Here is a 21,501-nt window from a genome sequence, read left to right as displayed (position 1 = left end):
GTATTTTTAGTAGAGACGGAGTTTCACCATGTTGACCAGGATGGTCTCGATCTCTTGACCTCGTGATCCACCTGCCTCGGCCTCCCAAAGTGCTGGGATTATAGGCATGAGCCACTGCGCCCGGCCCAAGTAACCTTACTTCTAACACAAAAGGTTATAATTGTCTGTTTTGGACTTTATATAAATGCTATCCTATTCAAATGTCTTTTTTATAACTACAAAAAGAATTATACACAATGGCCAATAAAGATTTACATACTTTTAAAAAGTATCAATTACTGATTTATGATCATACCATGAATTTTGTAGCCACTTGTAAACTATGGTGGCATTCATTTGACAAAACCCTTTGCTTTGAATTTATTGTAACACTTGATATTAGAATCTTTTCATTATCTAAAAAATGCTGGAAGAAGACTTTTCTCCTATCTTTGCTACTTGCTAGTTCTGTGAATCACACAACTACTTTAGGCATCAGTTTCCTTCCATCTGTAAGATGGAAATATTACCTGTTCTAGCTAATAAAACATGAGAATAATTTATATCCTTTATAATTCATAAACTACTATTCATACTAAAAAATTTAAAGTTAATACTTACCCAATTAAAAAAAATTACAGCAGTTTAATTATATGGCAGTCACCTCTCTTTAGAACGCAGCTTATGAGAATAAGTATAAAGGGACACAGACCGAACCTACGCTCCAGAGTCCATAAACTATAGGGTTCATGTATTTATATATTATAAAATGCCCAAGCCTTTAAACAGTATCTATTTTTTTTGTTATGACACATTTCACTTATTCTTTCAATAAATATTTACCAAGTTCCATTTGTGTGCTATATATTGATTAATGTAGGTGCTGGGGATAAAGCAGTGATCTGTTCTCTTATTCTAGTTGAGGGAGATATATAAGACACAAAATAAGGAAGATATATAGCATGTTAGAAGGTAAAAAGCCTAGAGAAAAATGAAGCAGTTAAGGAGGATAGCAGTAGCGGGGGGAGATATTACAATTTTAATTGAGTGAACAGTGAAGGTCTTATTGACAAAGTGTCTATGCTGTCAGCTCATAGCAGACTAGATTCACTAAAAGACTACAACAGTGGCCCGGCGCGGTGGCTCAAGCCTGTAATCCCAGCACTTTGGGAGGCCGAGGCGGGTGGATCACGAGGTCAAGAGATCGAGACCATCCTGGTCAACATGGTGAAACCCCATCTCTACTAAAGATACAAGAAATTAGCTGGGCACGGTGGCGCGTGCCTGTAATCCCAGCTACACGGGAGGCTGAGGCAGGAGAATTGCCTGAATCCAGGAGGCGGAGGTTGCGGTGAGCCGAGATCGCGCCATTGCACTCCAGCCTGGGTAACAAGAGCTAAACTCCGTCTCAAAAAAAAAAAAAAAAAAAAAAAAAGACTACAACAGCAAAAGGAAAGCCTATGAATATTTAAAGGAACTTTAAAAAGCAGGCACAAGAACTGTGCCTGGAGTATTGCATATCAAAAAATAACCCATAAGCTCTAAGACATTCTTAGGCATTATTACACTATGGCATTGATTAGACGACATGGCTATCAAAACTGGTTCATTAGGCAAATGAATAAGCTGGGTAATGTTCATAATAGGCCCCAACCCATACCTAATGTATGAGAAGTTTGGAAACTGGCTACTCAAAATGTGATCACCTAGGAGCTTATTAGAAATGCAGAATCTTGGCACTGTGGCTCATGCCGGTAATCCCAGCACTTCGAAAGGCTGAGACAGGAGTTCAAGACCAGCCTGACTAACATGGAGAAACCCCAGCTCTACTAAAAATACAAAATTAGCCCGGCGTGGTGGTGCATGCCTGTAGTCCCAGTTACTTGGGAGGCTGAGGCAGGATAATTTAAACTTTTCTTATTAATCCTGCATTAATAAGAAAAGTTTAAATTATCTTCAGAATTGTTGTGTTTATGTTTTAGTTTTTTCTCCTTCTTTTATTGTCCTAGTAACATAACACTGAAAGCAAAAAAGTCACTCGTAACTGCACCTCCATGACACATTAAGAGGTTTAAGAAAATTCCTGTCTAATCTACATGCACATATATTTCTAAAATTGTAGTAATCAAAATAATAGACTAAAACTTTGTATATGTTTCTTCCATTTGCAAGGTAAAGGGAAAATGTGTGAAACATTTTAGAAAGCTCTGAATCCAAATGGGTTAAAATTGAGGGGCTTAAGGTTTTAAACATTTTTTAAGTGGAAAACTCACCTCAAAAATGATGGTGAACAAACTGATTTCACTCTACATTGAAAGACAATTAAAAAGAAATACAGACTTTCTATCTTCAGCTGATTATCAATGACCCTTCAAAAATCAAACTCTTGGCTCTGAGCCATATATTTTTTTCCTAAAGAGAAAAAGAGTCATCTAGTGGTGATTTTCTAGACTATAATCACATCTCTTTAGTATGTGATAGGAGTTGCAATTCTCGTGTCGGATAAAATAGATTTTAAAGCAACAAAGATATAGTGGTAAAAGGATCAATGCAACAACAAGAGCTAACGATCCTAACTCCCAGATACATAGAGACTTAGATTCAATGAGACAGAAAATTAATAAGGATATCAAGGACTCGAACTCAGATCCGGAACAAGTAAACTTAATAAATATTTATAGAGCTCTCCACTTCAAATACACAAAATATACATTCTTGTCAATACCACATCACACCTACTCATAGGTTTAAATGAAACATTGATTGGCCATTATTAATACCCATTTATTTTTCAGAATAAAGCAGTATTTCCGTTCACCTTCCCTCTTTCTCTTCCTCTTTCTTCCTCTCCTTTACTCATTTTTTTTTCTTTCCTTCTCTCAAAAAAAGAAAAAAAGAAATCAACTTGTAAACCTCTAGATCCAGGTCGGCAATGTCTCTCTCATTGCTTGATTTCCTTCCTTCCCTTCCCTCCCTCCCTCCCTCCCTCCCCTCTTCCTCCCTTCCTTCCTTCCTTCCTTCATCCCTTCCTTCCTCCCTCCCTTCCTCCTTCCCTCCCTTCCTGCCTTCCTCCCAAATAAAAAAAAAAAGGAATTAATAAAAGCATCCAAGCATTATTAGGCATTAATAATAGCTAGGCATTATTAGAAGTCATTTACTCAGTATTAACTCAGTTAATCTTTTTGAGGACCCTATGAAGCAGGAACTATTTTATTGTAATTTTACCAATGAGGAAACAGAGTTATGGAAGGAAAGGTTAAGTATCTTGCCAGGGTTATTAATATAAAAAAACTGACCCAAAGGATCATAAATCATTCTACTATAAAGACATATACAAAATGTATGTTTATTATGGCACTCTTCATAACAGCAAAGACTTGGAACCAACCCAAATGCCCATCAATGATAGACTGGATAAAGAACATGTGGCACATATATACCATGAAATACTATGTAGCCATAAAAAAGGATGAGTTCATGTCATTTGCAGGGACATGGATAAAACTGGAAACCACCATTCTCAGCAAACTGACATAGGAACCGAAAAACCAAACACCGCATGTTTTCACTCATAAGTGGGTGTTGAACAATGAGAACACATGGACACAGAGAGGGGACCATCACACAGCGGGACCTGGGGGGTGGGGGGCTGGGGGAGAAATAGCAGGGGGTTGGGGGGATTGGGAAGGGATAGCATTAGGAGAAATACCTAATATAGATGATGGGGTGATTGATATAGCATACCACCACCATGGCACGTGTAGACCTATGTAACAAACCTGTGTGATCTGCACGTATACCCCAGAACTTAGAGTAAAATTAAAAAAAAAACTGATTCAAACTTAGGGGACAGGGGAGACAGCTCCAGAACCCAGTTCTTAACTTATTCTGCAATTAGTTCGAACAAGAGAATGCTGTATTGGAAAGGCAATAACATTTTAATAAAAAGGGCAAATTTGTGAAAAGTAACATCAAACACTGAAAAAGGCAATATAATAAATTCATTTTCTATAGATAAAATATGCACTCAAAGTTTACTGCCTTAAAAGAAAGTGAGACGTAAAAAATAGGAGAGATCGTGGATTTCAAAAATTTTTAGTAACTCAATGAGTGTATGAGTAAGAAAAGTACATTTTAGGCCGGGCACGGTGGCTCATGCCTGTAATCCCAGGACTTTGGTAGATCAAGGCTAGCGGATCACCTGAGGTCACGAGTTGGAGCCAGCCTGGCCAACATGGTGAAACTTGGTCTCTACTAAAATTACAAAAATTAGCTGGGCGTGGTAACGGGTGCCTGTAATCCCAGCTACTCAGAAGGCTGAGGCAGGAGAATTGCTTGAACCTGAAGGCAGAGGTTGCAGTGAGCTGATATCACGCCATTTCACTATAGCCTAGGTGATAGAGCAAGACTCCATCTCAAAAAAAAAAGAAAGAAAAGTACATTTTATAATTGATTATCAAAAGTCAATTATATATTTTTGTTTTACAAAAAGATGAACTGTCTCTTTAAAGAATGTAGTTAGAGGCTGGGCGTGGTGGCTCACGCCCCTATAATCCCAGCACTTTAGGAGGCCGAGGTGGATGGATCACCTGAGGTCAGGAGTTCAAAACCAGCCTGGCCAACATGGCAAAACTCCATCTCTACTAAAAAAATACAAAAATTAGCTGGGCGTGGTGGTGGGTGCCTGTAATCCTAGCTACTTGGGAGGCTGAGGCAGGAGAATTGCTTGAACTCAGAAGGCGGAGGTTGCAGAGCTGAGATCATGCCACTACACTCCAGCCTGGGCAACAGAGAGAGATACTGTTTCAAAAAAAAAAAAAAGAAAGGACACTTTCTACTGTGATTAGAATCACAAAATATTAATTCTCAATATCAGAAACACTACAAGAGCATAAAATTTAATGCTATGGCTTTTGTATATTGAAAATATAATTTTATAAGCTTATAATATTGCATAACACTAATATGTTAATGGTTAATGGCCAGTTCTTAATATAACTTAATTCTTAATATAAATTATAACATAATTTCTTAATATAATTTTTAATATAAGTTATATTAAGAACTGGCCATTAGTAGTAGTTAATGGCCACATTAGTCATTAACGTCTTAGTGATATACAATATAAATATAATTTGGCATAACACTATTGGCTATTAATGGTTACTGTAAATGGTTAGAACTTTTTTTTTTTTTTTTTAAGACGAGGTTACACCATGTTGGTCAGGCTGGTCTTGAACTCCTGATCTCAGGTGATCTGCCCGTCTTGGTCTCCAAAGTGCTTGGATTACAGGCATGAGCCACCATGCCCAGCCAGAATGTTTTTTAAATTACAGGATTATTTGATACTAAGTAGAATCTCTAAGTATATGTTTTATTTGGTTGAAACACAAATGAATTATTTGTAAAATAATGTATAGTCCATTAATTCTAGATCTCATCAATAATCTTGGTTACTGAAAGTTAGTACCTTGCACTTTTCAACTTCTTCCTCAATTTTCTCAACAATCGCTGCATCCAGAATTTGTAAATCACAAGAAGAACGAGATAAAGTACTGACAGGATGTCCTTTTAGCCAAGTAATAATTTCTTGAACTTTCTCAGCACTAAAGAAAAAAGAAAATTTTTTTAAATTTGATTACAACTTTATCAGGGCAATAAATTATAAAAGACATCAAACTTATATAACTAATAATTAGTCACTGAACTTAATTGGGACTAATTATAAATCTAATACAAATATGGACAAGTTACCTCTTAGTAATTAAAAAACTCACAAAAAGATTAAAAGTATTTGTTGATATAAATAAAGAAAAACTTTTAAGCTCTTAAAGCAAAAATGAAACAATGTAAAAAAAAAAAAGAAGAAGTAAGAAGACACGCCTGTAATCCCAGAACTTTGGGAGTCATAGGCAGGTGCATAGCCTGAGCCTAGGAGTTTAAGATCAACCTGGGCAACATGAGACCCTGTTACTACCCAAAAAAAAAAAAAAAAAAAAAAAATCACCAAATGTAGAGGCATACGCCTACAGGCCCAGCTACCCAGGAGGCTGAAGTAGGAGGATTGTTCGAGTCCAGGGAACCAAGGCTGAAGTGAGCTATGTTTGAGCCACTGCACTCCAGCCTGGGCAATAGAGTAAGAATCTGCCTCAAAAAAAAAAAAAAAAGTTATAATATGAAATTCTTGACAAACCAGATGCATCTGCCTTTGGAAATACTCAACTGAACTATTAGGTAATAAATACCATAAAAATCTTGCTTACCCATTCTCATTTTCTCCAGGCCAAATGTCATCTTCATAGAACACATCCTCTTGGCTATTTTTGGCAATATAACTAAATAGTTCTGGAGCTCTGGTCAAACAAACAAAAATATTGCCTTAAAATATATATGGTTAACTTCAGATAAACTTCTTATGTAATAATTTCAGATCCTAAAGAGACATATAAAGCATACTGAGGACTATTATAATATAACTGAAAGACTGGTAAGTCAGAGTACTCCTAGGCCCTCAAATCTCCCACTGGCTATGATTCAAGTCATAAACTTATATTAAACTTCAGTTACTGAGTCTACCCGCTTTCATTATAATGACAGCTGATAGACAAAAATGGTATCTAGAGGTTCATTTTCTAATTTTCACAACAAAACTAGAGCACTCCACAATACAGCAAATTAAAATCGATTAGAAGCTTCTTCTGATATTCCTCAACACTCCATTTCTTTCTGAAGTGTGCAGGACTTTTGGATACATACAGCAAACCGGACATATGTGCTTATCTTTTGTCCCTCTTCTATCCATTCAAATGAAAATATATTATAAAAAAGAGCATAGAACTAGAGAGACAGATGAAAAATGAAGCACAGTATCTGGTGGCATATATAACCCATTAAAATTTTAGAAATTGGAAACTGGATAAATGTTATCTGATTTGACAGACAGTAATAAGCTAAACCCTACACTACTAGTGGGAGGAGGCAATAAGAAGCAATTTGATTTAAAACACAGAACACGCTGAAAAAGGTCAGGAATTATAGGTTCCAGGTACATCTGAAAGTGTGGCATGAGGTTTAGTAAGATTTAAAGTTTGTATAACAAGCAGTTAGAGTGTCATGTGGTTGCCTGCCTATCACCCCAACATAGAACCTGTAACTATATTTTGAAGAGGTCAAATAGGAGATACTCTAGCCTCGTGTATGCCAGTCACAGGGAGCTGGGGGTGAGGACAGCACAAGGAAGAGAGGACAGGTGTTATACTGAAAACAGGGAATTAATGTACAGCATAAATACTGTACAATGTGTCACTAGGAAGCAGACTAGGAGGCATAAGGTCTCTAGGAATGGACTCTGCAATGGAAATAAGCCTGCATGAAGTTTAGTAGAAAGTGCTTGTGCGATCAACACCTGTGGAAGGAAAGGGAAAGCAGAATTGGGCACAGGGAGAGGCTGGGCTGCGATTAATTCTCAATGAATTCCTCGGCCAACCCCATAAAGATCTCAAACTGGGATGGCCCTTCAGATTAGCCTTGAATTGGGGCAATCAGAATGTCTAGGTTTTTATACCTCCTTATAGATCAGGCATTGATCTGTGGCTGTTGTAGGAAGGGAAAACAACGTTAGGTGAGGCAGTTTTCCTCATCCAAGCAATTACTGAAGAGGGCTCACAGCTGAGGACTGTCAGAAAGCAGCATTACTGCTGCAGTAGGATAGGTCTTTCAGTCTTGAAACATCATCTGGGAGATGTAGCATAGTATCCACTTTGTAATGAAACCCCCTTTCCCTGGTTAACTTCCAGAATACTGGCAATCAGTTTTATCCACTACATTCATATCTACTGCCAAGGAAAAGGCTGGAGGTAGTGATACTAGGAGGTCCTCTGTAGAAACAGTAAAGTCCCATCTGATAGGCCCTACCTAAGTACACTAAATTTCCAATCAGCTTTTTAGTGCCTCATTCTTAAATATGATTGGATATCAAAAAATCACCAGACAAGAACAACTATAAAAAAACTTTAACATGAAAGAGAGACCAAATCAAACAGGAAGAATAAAAGCTATTGGAGAAAACAGAAAACACAAAAAATAGAAGGAAAAATCCTAGAATCATCTTCAGAGAAATAAATGAAGATATTCCATTTTCTGTAAGAACAAGATGCTATATATAGCCAGAGAATAAGGACATACTTTTAGTAAAAAATGATTAAATCAAATAGAAATTTTAAATGGTAAACAATAAAGCTGAAAAGATTTCCCAGAGTAGAACGGAAGTATAACAGTATAGGAAATGGATGAGGAGAGAGAAAACAAAGAAGATTAATCAAGAAGGTCTAAGATTTGACTAAAAGGATACCCAGAAATAGAAAGCAGAAAAAAATAATGAGGAGAAAATTATCAAAGAAATAATACAAGACAGATTCTCAGAATGGAACGCATCAGTTTCAAGCCTGAAAGGGATGAATAGAAGAAGGGGAAAAAAAGATCCGTACCAAGTCACACATCCTCACATTATTAAAGACCACCAGTAAAGGAAAGGTGCTAAAAAGATTTCAGAAAATAAAAATAGGTCACATACAGAAATTCAGAATCACAATGGCGAAGGATTTATCAATAGCAATATGGAAATGAAAAGAGAATGGAACAGTGCTTTCAAAATTCTGAGGGAAATCTGGGTGCAGTGGCTCATGCCTGTAATCCCAGCACTTCAGGAGGCCGAGGCAGGCAGATCATTTGAGGTCAGGGATTTGATACCAACATGGTGAAACCCCAGCTCTACTGAAAAAAAAAAAAGAATAAAATTTAGCCAGATGTGGTTGCGGTGCCCATAATCCCAGATACTTGGGAGCCATCACTTGAACTGGGGAGGCAGAGGTTGCAGTGAGCTGAGATCATGCAGCACTCCAGCCTGGGCAACAGGGCAAGACTCTGTCTCAAAAACGAAAACAAAAACAAAAACAAAACTCTGAAGGAAAATAATCTTCAATCCAGGATTCTATACCCAGGCAAACTATCAATCAAGTGCAGGAGAAGAATAAAGACATCTCCAGACATACAAGTTTCCTCAGGAAGCTACTGAAGTAAGTACTCCATCAGAATGGAGATATAAATCAGAAAGAGTGAGGTATGAGAGTCAGAAAATGAAGGAATCCTATATGGCTGACTGGTGAAGAGAACTGAATTTCTAGGATGACAGTACCGGGAAACTCCAGAATGAGAGCTGCACAACAGCCCTAGAGAGCAATCAGTTCAAACTGCAGCAGGAAGACAGAAGGTTTAAAAGAAGATTTGAGGAAAATGGAACTGAGCAATGACCTGATCTGTTTGACCACACTGAGTTTTACAGCTATAGCAGAGATTAGGGCTGAATTTATTATGAACACAGACAAATAGCAAATGAAAAAGCAGCAGAGAAAACAAAAATGTGTACAAAAAAGGAAACGTAATCTTAAGACTCCCTAAGGTAGAGCTGTGAACATTTACTTCATTATAATGAAGTAAAGCTTTAATAAAGCCTTAATTAAAAATCTTGATAAAACTTTAGTGAGGGGAAATATGTGTGTGAGGGACTCCAGAGTGGTGGTAGTCATAGAAAGCTGAAGCTCAGAGTAGGAAAGCCACTCATAGCAGAAAATCCATAAATACGTCAAGTTGAAAAATTAAGAAAAAGTAGTTTAAGTATGACCTTTTAAAGAAATAAGGAAGTGGACAGAGAAACAATCTAAATTTCCAGATGGTAATATGGGAATGAATTAGGTCCTGTCCCACTCAGAAGTTACAGAATGTGACTTTATTTGGAAATTGGGTTTTTAGTAGAGGCAGTCAAATAAAATGTGGCCATTAGCATGGGCTCTAATCCAATATGACTGGTGTCCTTATAAAAAGGGGAAATTAGGACACAGAGGCAGGGACACAAAGATGAAAAATGATGTGAGACACCCAGCAAGAACATCATGTGCAATTTCCTAGATAATTTCAGCAACAGAATTCAATAATTCTAGGATAGTAACCTGTGCAGCTACACAGTTCTAAGAATCAGAAAAATCCACTATCCTAAGATTTTTACTCTATTTTAGCTAGTGGCTATGACATTCCATAATGCAAAATTACGTTTACATATAACATATGCCAGATTTCACTAATGGAAAATTTGTCCTCTAAAACTAATGTCAGCAAGGCAAAATAAACAGTATTTTCCTAAGATTTTGGATGCCCGCTAGGATCTTATTAGGTACTTACCTCTCTAAGTACTCTGCCAGAAGTTGTTCTGCTGCAGATGAATACATCCATTCACTTCCAACTTTCTTAGTATATCCAGGTACCTCCTCATTTTTCTTGTTGAATTTGAGATTTAAACCCACATTTGCTTTATGGTCTCCATGAGGGCTGAATTTAAACCATATATGCACGCATGCACACACACACGCACACACACACACGCACACACACACATATACCAGTTTTAAAATGTTGTTCAAGGAATAAAAGGTTTTGCTTTCAATTCTTAGAAAAGCTCAGTTTTGATTATTCCTCTATATTTTAGTTATTATGGTTACTTCCAAAGCAGCAGTAATTGAAAAACTAGAAGAAAAGCTTCAAAACCCAAGTTAACAAAGCATGTAAATAAATTATGTAATTATAAAGGAAAATGAAATAACGAGATGCAAGGAAATATACTATTGAGATTCACACACACCCCCTGATACCTTTTTTCAAGGTTCAATTTGTTAGCTGCTAAAAAATAAGAACTGTCTTTTCCAACCACCTAAAACATGTGCCATTCAGATGAAAGATTACCATCAGAGAAATTTATGCATAATTTTAAGACAATTCAGAGCAATTAATAAGAAAATACTGAAATATTAAGCATTTAATCTTTATCATTTAATTTTTCTGCCACTTTAAGTAAATTTCTCTAACATAAACTTACTTTCTCCTAGATCCTCTTCCAATAAAAATACTTCCTGTAAACCTTGAAACAAGGTATCCACTCACTCCAAGGCGACTGGCCAACACATATCCTGGGTTGTACTTTATAGAATATTTCTTTAAATATAAAAACAAAAAGGTCAATTATGGAAACACAAGTTTACATTAAATGTTATTTCTTTACCTTTAAAATCTGGAGATAATCAAGACATCACTAACCATTGGATTGTGGCAATATAAGGATTCTCACTTAGATCCATTTCCCCTTTTTTTTGAAAGGATCTGTAGGCAGAATTTTTCTGCTCCTCTCTCTTTCTCCTTAAAGGGCAGAATTCCCAAGGATGGATAAAAGGGGGGAGGAAATATACAGTTTGTGAAACTGTCTCAAGAAATAAACTCTACTGTAAGTACTAAATGGCAAACTCCACAGGCAAGTTTTTTGTTTGTTTTTGTTTCTACTAATTTTCATATTCCAAGCAGGGCCTAGCAAAGTACTTGGGACAAAATGAGGCCTCAATAATTATTAGCCTGAATTAAAAAATAGTTTCGTCATCAAAATAGTTGCTACTGAGAAAAATTAAAAGTGTCCTTCATATATGGATATAAATAATATTCTCTTCCTCTAATATTTACTATCATATGAAAATATACAAGTATGTATAGACCTATAATTAATACAGTCAATGAAATGTAACCTTAATTTATATATTTAAGGGAAGAAAACATATTGTCACATTAAAAGAAAAAGTAACAGATCATATAATATTTAACCAGGAAGCAAATGATTCATGAATCCAATACTAACTAGGATAAACTGCCATATAATTCTAACATCATGAACATAACAATAAAACATACTTAAGAAAGTCATCAGATTTAGCAATAATATAATACAAATCAGGTATGCTTTCCAGAATAGATGGAAGAATAAGGTAGTAGGTCTCAATCATAAGTAGCATCACTTTTCTAACAAGCATTTGGAAATGTGTAGGGGCACATTTAATTACAATAATTGGCATGGGCTACTAGCACTTAAAGCTCTTGAGCCAAAGATGCCAACTGTTCTGCCATATACAAAACAGTTGTATTTAATACATAATTGTCCTGCCTAAATTGCCAATAGTACTCCTTTTGAGAAATAATGGGCTTTGCTGTAATTTAAAACTAATTAAAACCATCACAAACATCCTAGAAAATATAAAATAAGTAGCTGAGAATACTGTGGTAGAAAATAAGGCAGCTTGAGTGAATGTAAAAAGAAAGAAACTAAACTGGAGAAGGCATGTCCATCAACACTGCAAACTGTTATACAAGAGGACAGGCTCTTCTAGATCTAGAAAGAGCTGGGGATGAAGGAACACAAGTCCTTTAAGCTTCACTGATTCCCAGAACAAAACTCCAGCTACTTTATCTAATGGGCCACTCTCCTGGTTCCTGACTATGCTGTCTAAATTTGTTCTTCCACAGGCACCAGATGGTAAGATTTTAGGAATGACTGCCTTTCATACATAAAGTTTCCCAATGGGTGTGGTGATACCTAATGGCTTAAATTCATTTCACAGGAAGAAAGCTTTAGATTTTACCATTAGTGGGGGGAAAAAAGCCTAAGTAGCATTAGCTGACTGACTGTGAATTAATTTTAGCTAAGTTAATTATCCAATCAATTAATAAGAACAAATGACAGTAACAGAACCTTCCCTCTATTTTAACAGGAGAAAAGAAAGCCACTGGAAATTTTTGGTGAGAGAGTTCTGAAAAAGATGCTGTGAACTTAAATGCAATTTCCCAATATTCTTTAGGGTTGAGATTGTTCATTCTTAGCTGAGTAGATACATACAACCTTTGCAGAAAGGCCATTTGTCACTTGCAACTAAAAATGCAGGCTCTGAATTTTATTAAAAGTTTAAAACACATAAATCTATTCCCAGAGGGTAGGCTAACAATGTGCCTCTCATAAGCTTGAACACAATAATGCCTAACAATCACTACAAATTAATGGGATTTCAGTGGTTTTCCCCCACAAAGATCTACATAAATTTTTGAGCACAGATTCCACACTTATTTTTAAATAACACTAGATGCAACTGGGAGAGAGAATCTAATCAATATTAACTATAATATTTGAAATAAATTTAAAGGAAGTGGCAAAGATATACGAATATTTTAAAAGTTTAACAATTCTAACTGAAACAATGCAAACTACTCACATGCTGGTTCTGTATTAAAGCATCAAGATTGGGTTCACATGGAATGCTGAAAATGACACGAATCCTACCTTCTGTAATCACATCACCTGAATCCTGAACCTGAGGGGAAAAAAAGAAAATCACTGTATATTTTAGTCTCTTTCAGAGTATTTTATTTTTTTTAACTTATTGGAACACTATTATTTTTTAAATACATTATTGACAAGTTGGAAGTGAAAATTCTCTTGAAATTTCTAAGTGGGTATAATACCGTAAATTTTCATCACTGTATCATTGCTTTAATGGTTGTTATTAATCTTTTCTTTTTGAGACAGGATCTCATTCTGTCTGAAGAGATCGGGTAAATTCATACGGTGGTATGGCCGTAGACAGGCTCTCACTCTGCCATTCAGGCTCAAGTGGTGGGATCAAGGCTCACTGCAACCTTGAACTCCTGGGCTCAAGCGATCTTCCTGCCTTGATCTCCCAAAGTGGTAGGATAATAGTAGGTGTAAGCCATTGCACCTGGCCAATCTTTTTTTGACAACAGGGTCTTGCTCTGTTATCTAGGCTGGAGTGTAGTGGTGCTATCATGGCTTGCTGGCTTGCAGCCTTGGCTTCCTGGGCTCAAATGATCTTCCCACCTCAGCTTCCCAAGTAGCTGGAACTACAAGTGTGCACCACCAAGCCCGATTCATTTTTTGCAGAGAAAGGATTTTGCCATGTTACCCAGGCTGGTCTCAAACTCCTGGCCTCAAGCAATCTCACCCACCTTGGCCTCCCAATGTGCTGGGATTACAGGTGTATGCCACTGTGCTTGGCCCAATCATTCTTTTTTAAATTAACTTTTTATTTGCAAATGATTTCAAAGTATCAAAAAGCTGCAAAACTAAAAACACTACAAAGAACACAATTATGAACACTACAAATGAAAACATTTATCCAGGCTGGGTGTGGTGGCTCACGCCTGTAATCCCAACACTTTGGGAGGCCGAAGCAGGTGGATCAGTTGAGGTCAGGAGTTCAAGATCAGCCTGGCCAACATGGCAAAACCCGGTCTCTACTAAAAATATGAAAATTAGCCAGGAGTGGTGGTTCATGACTATAATCCCAGCTACTTGGGAGGCTGAGGCAGGAGAATCACTTGAATCCAGGAAGCAGAGATTGCAGTGAGCACAGATCTGCCACTGTATTCCAGCCTGCGTAATACGGCCAGACTCTGTCTCAAAAAATAAAAAGAAAAAAAAATTATCCAGATTCACCTGTTGTTAGCATTGTAAAACAAATGGCTTTATCATTTGTGTACTGTGTGTGTATTTTATCTTTCTGAACCCATTTAGTATATATTACATATATCATATCCCTGACCTCTTAATATTTGTTTATATTTCCTAAGATAGATATTTTACTATATAATCACAGTATAAAGTATATAAATTTACATTAACATAATACTTTTATCTAAGCTATCATCCATATTCCAATTTTGTCAGTTGACCTAATAACGTCCTTTATAGAACTCTTTTCTTCCTTTATTACAGGATCCAGACTAGGATCAGATATTACATTTGTTTATCTCTTTAGCATCCTTTAATCTAAAATGTATCCACTGCCTTTCTTTGATTTTCGTAACACTGACCTTTCAATTTTATGTTAAGTTATCACTTTTTTTGTATTTTTTTTTTTTTTAGACAGAGTCTCACTGTGTCATCCAGGCTGGAGTGTAGTGGTGTGATCTCAGTTCACCACAACCTCTGCTTCCCAGGTTCAAGCAATTCTCATTTTCAGCCTCTCAAGTAGCTGGGATTACATGCATGTGTTATCATACTCAGCTAATTTTATAAATTTAGTAGAGATGAGGTTTTGCTGTGTTGGCCAGGCTGGTCTTGAACTCCTGGCCAGAATACTGCATAGATAATGTGTCCTTCACAGGGTATTACATCTGGAGGTACACAATGTTCGTCTCTTTTAATGTGATGCTAACTTTGATTATACCATCAAGATGTTGCTCAATTTTTTCCCTGCATAATTACACTTTTTGTTTCCCTTGCAGCAAACTAATAGTGTGTAGGAAATACTTTCTAAGACTGTGCAAATATCCTGCTCCTGATAAAAAAAAAAATTCCCCCTAGATTTACTTCCCAATGATAATTCTTACATGATTCAATCCTTATCATAATGGTTGCAGAATGGTTTTTCAACTACAGCACACTCTCCAAATTTACTTCTGACATGCTACTATCAACAAGAGCCCTTCCTTTCCCTATTTATCCTTTTACTATCACTATAGAATCATGAATTCCTGTCTCCCCCTTACTGGTTAATAATTCATTACTGAATTTAATTATTTTGTCACTCAAAGTATCCAAGATTTGGCCAGTGGTAATACCTTTAACCTGGTTCCTGTGTTTACATGACAAGCTCCTAGCATTCTTTTGAGCACTTCCTTACTTTCTGGCATAACAAGATGTTCCAGGTTCATCTTGTATGCTCCCTGCCCCAGATCCAGAATCAGCAATTTCTCTGAAAAGTCCTTTTCCTTTTAGTGAGGTATGAAATTAGAGGTTAAGATCTGGGTGGTACATGTGCTGATTGTGCTAAGGTGTCTTTGCTTCTTATCCCTTTGAGCAAATAGAGCTAGAAAATACATGTATGTATAGAACATATGCATACATGTATATACACATACATGTATACATGTGCCTATATACACAGATATACAAACATATACACATATTTTAGAAACCATGAGTTCACACTAATATGTACAAATCTGTCCTTATGGGCTCTTTTTTTCTTTCTCCCATTCCATATTTGCATATACCCTTTTCCATTTAGGAACTGAAGTTCCTCAAATATGAACACATTTACAAATTCAGTCAAGCCTATTACATGTCTAAAAGAGTTTCAAATTTGCTTCATCCATACCACAATAAACAAAATTGCTTAGAAAAAAGAGATCAGCATTTGAACATACCATCTCTTGATTCTAATCTGCTCAAGACTAAAGCTAGATAGTCTTAGGTATACAGTCTTTAGATATATAAGTCAAATACTGTGTTCATAAGTTACATGGAAAAATTTTTTATTTTTTCCTTCATTATCATATTTTACTTCAAACCTAAAGGAAGAGAAGGTAAATAACTGCTTGAAACTAGAGAAGACTGTATCAGTAACAATAATGGAAACTAACTTCTCCAGTGCAGCCATAATAGGGAGTCCCCAGCATAAAGACCATACTTCTCAGAGGAAACAAATCATCCAATGTTTTGATATTGGAGAAACGGGAGTCAAAAGCTCGGATGTCCTACATAAAATAAAATACAAAAGTAAATCATCTTAGTCAAAATTTCTATAGATGGCATATCAAGTTTTTTTCTATGGTATTATGACTATGCTGTTTATAAATGTCAATGTGAAGATTTTTCTACATAATGCTAATAGCTAAAATTTGACTGGTTATATGGCAGGCACTCTTCTACGTGCTTCATACATCTATTGAGTTTATTTCATCAGCAAGACAAACCTCTGTAGCAGAGACCATTATTAGCCTTACTTTACAGATGAGAAAATGGGGCACAGAATGGGGATGAATCTTGTCCAAGGTAATGCAGCTAAGAAGTCAACTCAGGTAGCCAGTGCTCTGAGTCACTCAGTCACTATACTGTACTATAACACCACAAATTATAGGATCACTACATACTTTAAAATTTTTTGTCCTCTTATCATATCTAAGATTGCAAACACAAAAGCAAATGCCTTTTATATTTATTAGATTATTTGAGGCAAATATTTTTGAAGAATAAAAGCAAAATTCAAGGGTATAAGTTAATGCTGAGATTTTTTCTTTTAGAGATGAAGTCCTTAAAAAATTATAAAAGGCAAGTTTCCTAACTACAAATAGTGAGTGTTTGAGCATGTAATACCTCTTACAAAGAATAAGGTATTTTGTAAGCTATATTAAATAATCTCTATTATACATTGCTGAATCAGTTTATATTAATATGTCATCTTTTGGCTATACAATGTATGATAGTGTACATTAAGATAGAATTGAAACTTGAAATAGACTCACCTTGACAATAGTTTGATAAACAAAAGGAACAACTTGTTTTGACCACTGTTTCTCTAGACGAACTTCACCATTTTGATTTATTTGATATTTACGACCTGTGAGTAACTGACCATATACAACTGCAGATGTCTCATTTATTATTATTCCTTTTCTTCTCAGGTAACTAAAAGAAAGGAAAATGAAATATATATATGAATGAGTATGCAGATATTCTAGGATGATAATCATCATCTAAACTATCAACTCATAATCAAATGTGTAAGTAAACTTTATTTTTTAATTTTTTTTTTAGATGGAGTCTCGCTCTGTTGCTCAGGCTGGAGTGCAATAGTGCAATCTCAGCTCACTGCAACCTCCACCTAATGGATTTAAGCAATTCTACTGCCTCAGCCTCCCAAGTAGCAGGGACTACAGGTGCATGCCACCATGCCCAGCTAATTTTTGTATTTTTAGTAGAGACGGGGTTTTACCATGTTGGCCAGGATGGTCTCAATCTCTTGACCGTGTGATCCACCTGCCTTGGCCTCCCAAAGTGCTGGGATTACAGGCATGAGCCACCGCACCCAGCCTAAATATGCTAGCAGTTTTAGGTACTTAACTTGAGACTTTTTATATTATTTATTTTACTCTGTGGATACTTCTCCAACTGTCTATGTGATTAAATAACTCACAGAGCTATAAGAAACACCTGCCAGGTGTCTCTCCACACCTGGCAGGGCTGCGGGCTGCCCCAGCTGGGGGGTCGTGGGCAGCTGCTTCTCAGTGCCAGCCCCGTGGGGCACAGAGCCATATACCTCGCTGTCCAGCGCCCCCCAGCCTCGCCCACCCACCCCATCGTCTCCACTTCAGGAAAAGCCGCACTTTACACCCCCACCTGCCTCCTCCCCTCCATCCCTGCTCCCCGATCCTGAGCGGTTGGGGTGGGGGCCCCTCAGCAACCCCGGATGTGGGTTTAAGGAGACAGGTGGCTTACAACCTCTTTGCTGCCCTCCCCCGATACCAAGGAAGGGGCCCCCAGAGGAGCTGGCCGCCCTCGCCGCCACGCGGGCCCGACTCCAGCCCGTTTGCTCAGCCCTGCAGGCTTTTTTTCTGTAGGAGCATCCCAGCACGCTGGCTCGGAGTCCCATCCTCCCCGCCCCTCGTCTGTCTGTTTACACATTGGAGTGGGGTCCTCCGTGGGCAGGCGCTGTCCGCCTTTTGTGCCCGAGTACCTTTCCGAGTGGACTCGACCATCCCCCACCCCCACCAAAGACTACCCTGTGAAGTGATAACTACCTTGAACCCCCCTTGCTGTTTTATTTATTAAACTTGATTTGAAGCCCCTCCCCCAAAAATTATCGCTACTAGGATGGCGATAATTAAAAAACAGTGAAAAAAATAAGTTTTGGTGATGATGTGGAGAAACTGGAACATTTGTACATTGCTGGTGGGACTGTAAAATGGTGCAGCTGCTGTGGAAAGCAGTTTGGAAGTTCCTCAAAAAGCTAAACATACAACTAACACATGACCCAACAATCCTACTTCTAAGTATTCTAACCCCCGCCAAATTGGAAACAGGTCCTCAAACAAACACTGATATACAAATGTTCATAGCAGCACTATTCAAAGAGTCAAAAAGTAGAAACAATTCAAATGTTCACAAATGAATGAATGGATAAACGCAAGGTGGTATATCCATACAATGGAATATCATTCATCCATAAAAAGGAATAAGCACTGACATATGCTACAATGTGTATGAACTTCAAAAGCATGCTAAATGAAGGAAGTCTGACATGAAAGGCCATATATCATATGATTCCATTTACATGAAACATCTAGAATAGGTAAATACATGAAGACAGCAAATATAATAATAGAGGTGGCCAGGAGTATGTGATGGCCTTTCCAATCTAAAGTAATTCAGATAGGCTCCTGTTCTTTTAAATAAAAGTTTACTGGAACATAGTTGTCCATTCACATCCTGTCTATGGCTGCTTTTGTGCTACATGGTAAAGTTGAGTAGTTATAACAGGCATTGTAAAGTCTACAAAGCCTAAAATATTTATTATCTGGCCTTTACAGAAGAAGTTTGCTGACCCTTGATCTAAATATGTAATCATTCTTCATTAAGGAATATTTTCTTATCTCCTTTCCATTTTCTCTTTCTAGAACTCTTTATGTGAAGTACTGTGAATAGTTTTTTTTTTTCCAATTAAAGGAGTCTTATTTTAAATTAAAATAATACCTATTCATTCAAACAAACAATTACTGAGTGCCTATGCACTAACGAATAAATTAGAATAAAGAGGTGACAAAAACAGGTATGCTCTCTATCCTTATGGAGCATAGTATCTTAAAAAAGAGTTATAAATCATACAAGTAAGTTTATTATTATGGTTTTATTTATGTGCTACAAAAGACAATTTAGAATGATATAAACTATGATGGGGTATCTAATTTATACTGTTGGGAGGTAAAAATATGTTCTACCTCTGGAAAGCTATGTTTATCTCCTTTGGTGATGGATGGTTTCTCATGGTCTTTGAATGTTTTCCCTGTTTATTCATCTTTGAATAAGGATATTATGGCCTGGTATTAGCCCCAAAATTAGAGAGAAGGAATATCCTTGAATTCTCCAAAAGCTTATTCACAGATAGAAAGGCTGATGAATATATGTTTAACAAAACATTGCATGCACCACTGCCAACCTCTCGAATTCTGCTTTTGTTTTGGGAATTCTAGTGTAGAGACAGCAAAAGAAAGATGCTGTTGGGATGGGATCATGAAACACAAACCAGAGGGTGATCCTGAAAACCAGCATTCCAAGGTGGTTTAGTGTGTCAGTTTGGCTGCATTCTAAGCCCTGGGGAATAGGAGCTTGGGTGGAAGAGAATAAAGGAAATGGGGAATGGGAGAAGAGAAACAAAAGAGGGTTTTTCTTTCAATTTTCCTAACTTATATGTGGCCAAAAAATTCAATGGCCTTACATGGTTAGTGAAAATAGCTCTCAAAATCAGGTAATATATTAAGTGCTATTCCTAGTATTATATGATTATGTCATGTTCTATAGTTCATTAACTATTTCAGTGACAAACTGGGCAAGGCTATAACTACTGCTATCCAGATATTATTTTAAATTAGAACTCATTACTTTCTTTCGAATTCAGGATAAAGGTGTAATTAGTATTCAGAGTAACTACCATGTTAAGGGGAAAATAAGTCAGAGAATGAGTACATTAAAATGGATTTTAGTTCTGTGATATTAAATACTTTTAATGACACTCACTGTTCTGAAATTCCTTGTATTTCTTTTGCCCAGTTAGATTGTTCTTTATCTCCAAGATGGATCACTTTAGATGGTGGGGCAGTTCTTCCTGAGTAAAGCTTCTGTGTTCCTGGAGGTTCTTCCAAGTAAAACCTTAAAAGTTAAAATAAAAATTATATAACCAAAATGTTCTGGTTTAATATAGAGTTCTAGCAGTGTGACTCTTCCAAGTGAAATATTTTTTCACACAGCATAATAGCAAAAAATCCTACAACTGTAATGTAAATTACAGAACTATAATAATTATAGTTCCTTTTATAAACTATAATATAAATTATAGAACAAGGGCTTGTTAAAAATTTCATTCAAATTTTAAAAGCATGGGAAGTGCAGAGGAGGAGGAAGAAGAAAAGTTGGTTAATACAAAGTTAGAAGTAATAAGTTCTAGTGTTCTATAGCAACAGTAGGTTGACTATAGTTAACAATTTATTGTAATTTTGAAAATAACTAGAACAGACTCAAAATGTTTCCAACACAAGGAAATAAGTGTTTGAGGTAATGGATATCCTAATTACTCTAATTTGGAAATTACGTGTTATATATACATGGATCAAAATATCACATGTATTCTATAAATATGTACAATTATTATGTATCAAAAAAATTTAAGGTTGGATGTGGTGGCTCATGCCTGTAAGTGCAGCACTTTGGGAGGCCAAGGTAGTAGGACTGCTTAAGGTTAGAAATTCAAGACCACCCTGGCAACATATTGAGACCCTGTCACTACAAAGAAAAAAAAATATACCAGGCATGGTAACACATATCTGTAGTCTCTACTACTTGGGAGTCTGAGATGGGAGGATCACTTGAGCCAAGGAATTTGAGGCTGCAGAGAACTATGACTGCCAATGCACTCTAGCCTGGGTGACACAGCAAGACCTGGTTTCTCCCAGTCAGTCAGTCAAAACAATTTAAAAGCAAATAGAAAGTTTTTTTTTTTTTTTTTAAGAGAAGGGGTCTCATTCTGTCACCCAAGCTGGAATACAGTGGAGTGATCATAGCTCATTGCAGCCTCAAACTTCTGGGCTCAA

General features: G+C 36.7%; 1 protein-coding gene across 13 annotated transcripts in view; it reads right to left on the bottom strand.

Moving 5' to 3' along the window:
- The window catches only part of XRN1 (5'-3' exoribonuclease 1), a 119,982-nt gene that overhangs the window by 59,103 nt on the left and 39,378 nt on the right, over window positions 1-21,501 (bottom strand). For all 13 annotated transcript variants that reach the window (XM_008983719.5, XM_008983721.5, XM_008983720.5 and 10 more), the window contains 8 exons: window positions 20,432-20,563; window positions 17,164-17,326; window positions 16,282-16,395; window positions 13,110-13,208; window positions 10,904-11,019; window positions 10,213-10,359; window positions 6,243-6,332; window positions 5,450-5,585 (listed from right to left, as the gene is read on the bottom strand). In XM_008983719.5, coding sequence (XP_008981967.1) covers window positions 5,450-5,585; window positions 6,243-6,332; window positions 10,213-10,359; window positions 10,904-11,019; window positions 13,110-13,208; window positions 16,282-16,395; window positions 17,164-17,326; window positions 20,432-20,563 — 997 coding nt within the window. The remainder of the gene's footprint in view (window positions 1-5,449; window positions 5,586-6,242; window positions 6,333-10,212; window positions 10,360-10,903; window positions 11,020-13,109; window positions 13,209-16,281; window positions 16,396-17,163; window positions 17,327-20,431; window positions 20,564-21,501) is intronic.

The sequence above is a fragment of the Callithrix jacchus genome, chromosome 17 (genome assembly GCF_049354715.1).
Source record: "Callithrix jacchus isolate 240 chromosome 17, calJac240_pri, whole genome shotgun sequence".
Taxonomy (NCBI): Eukaryota; Metazoa; Chordata; class Mammalia; order Primates; family Cebidae; genus Callithrix; species Callithrix jacchus.
This window is presented reverse-complemented; position numbering and strand designations above follow the sequence as displayed.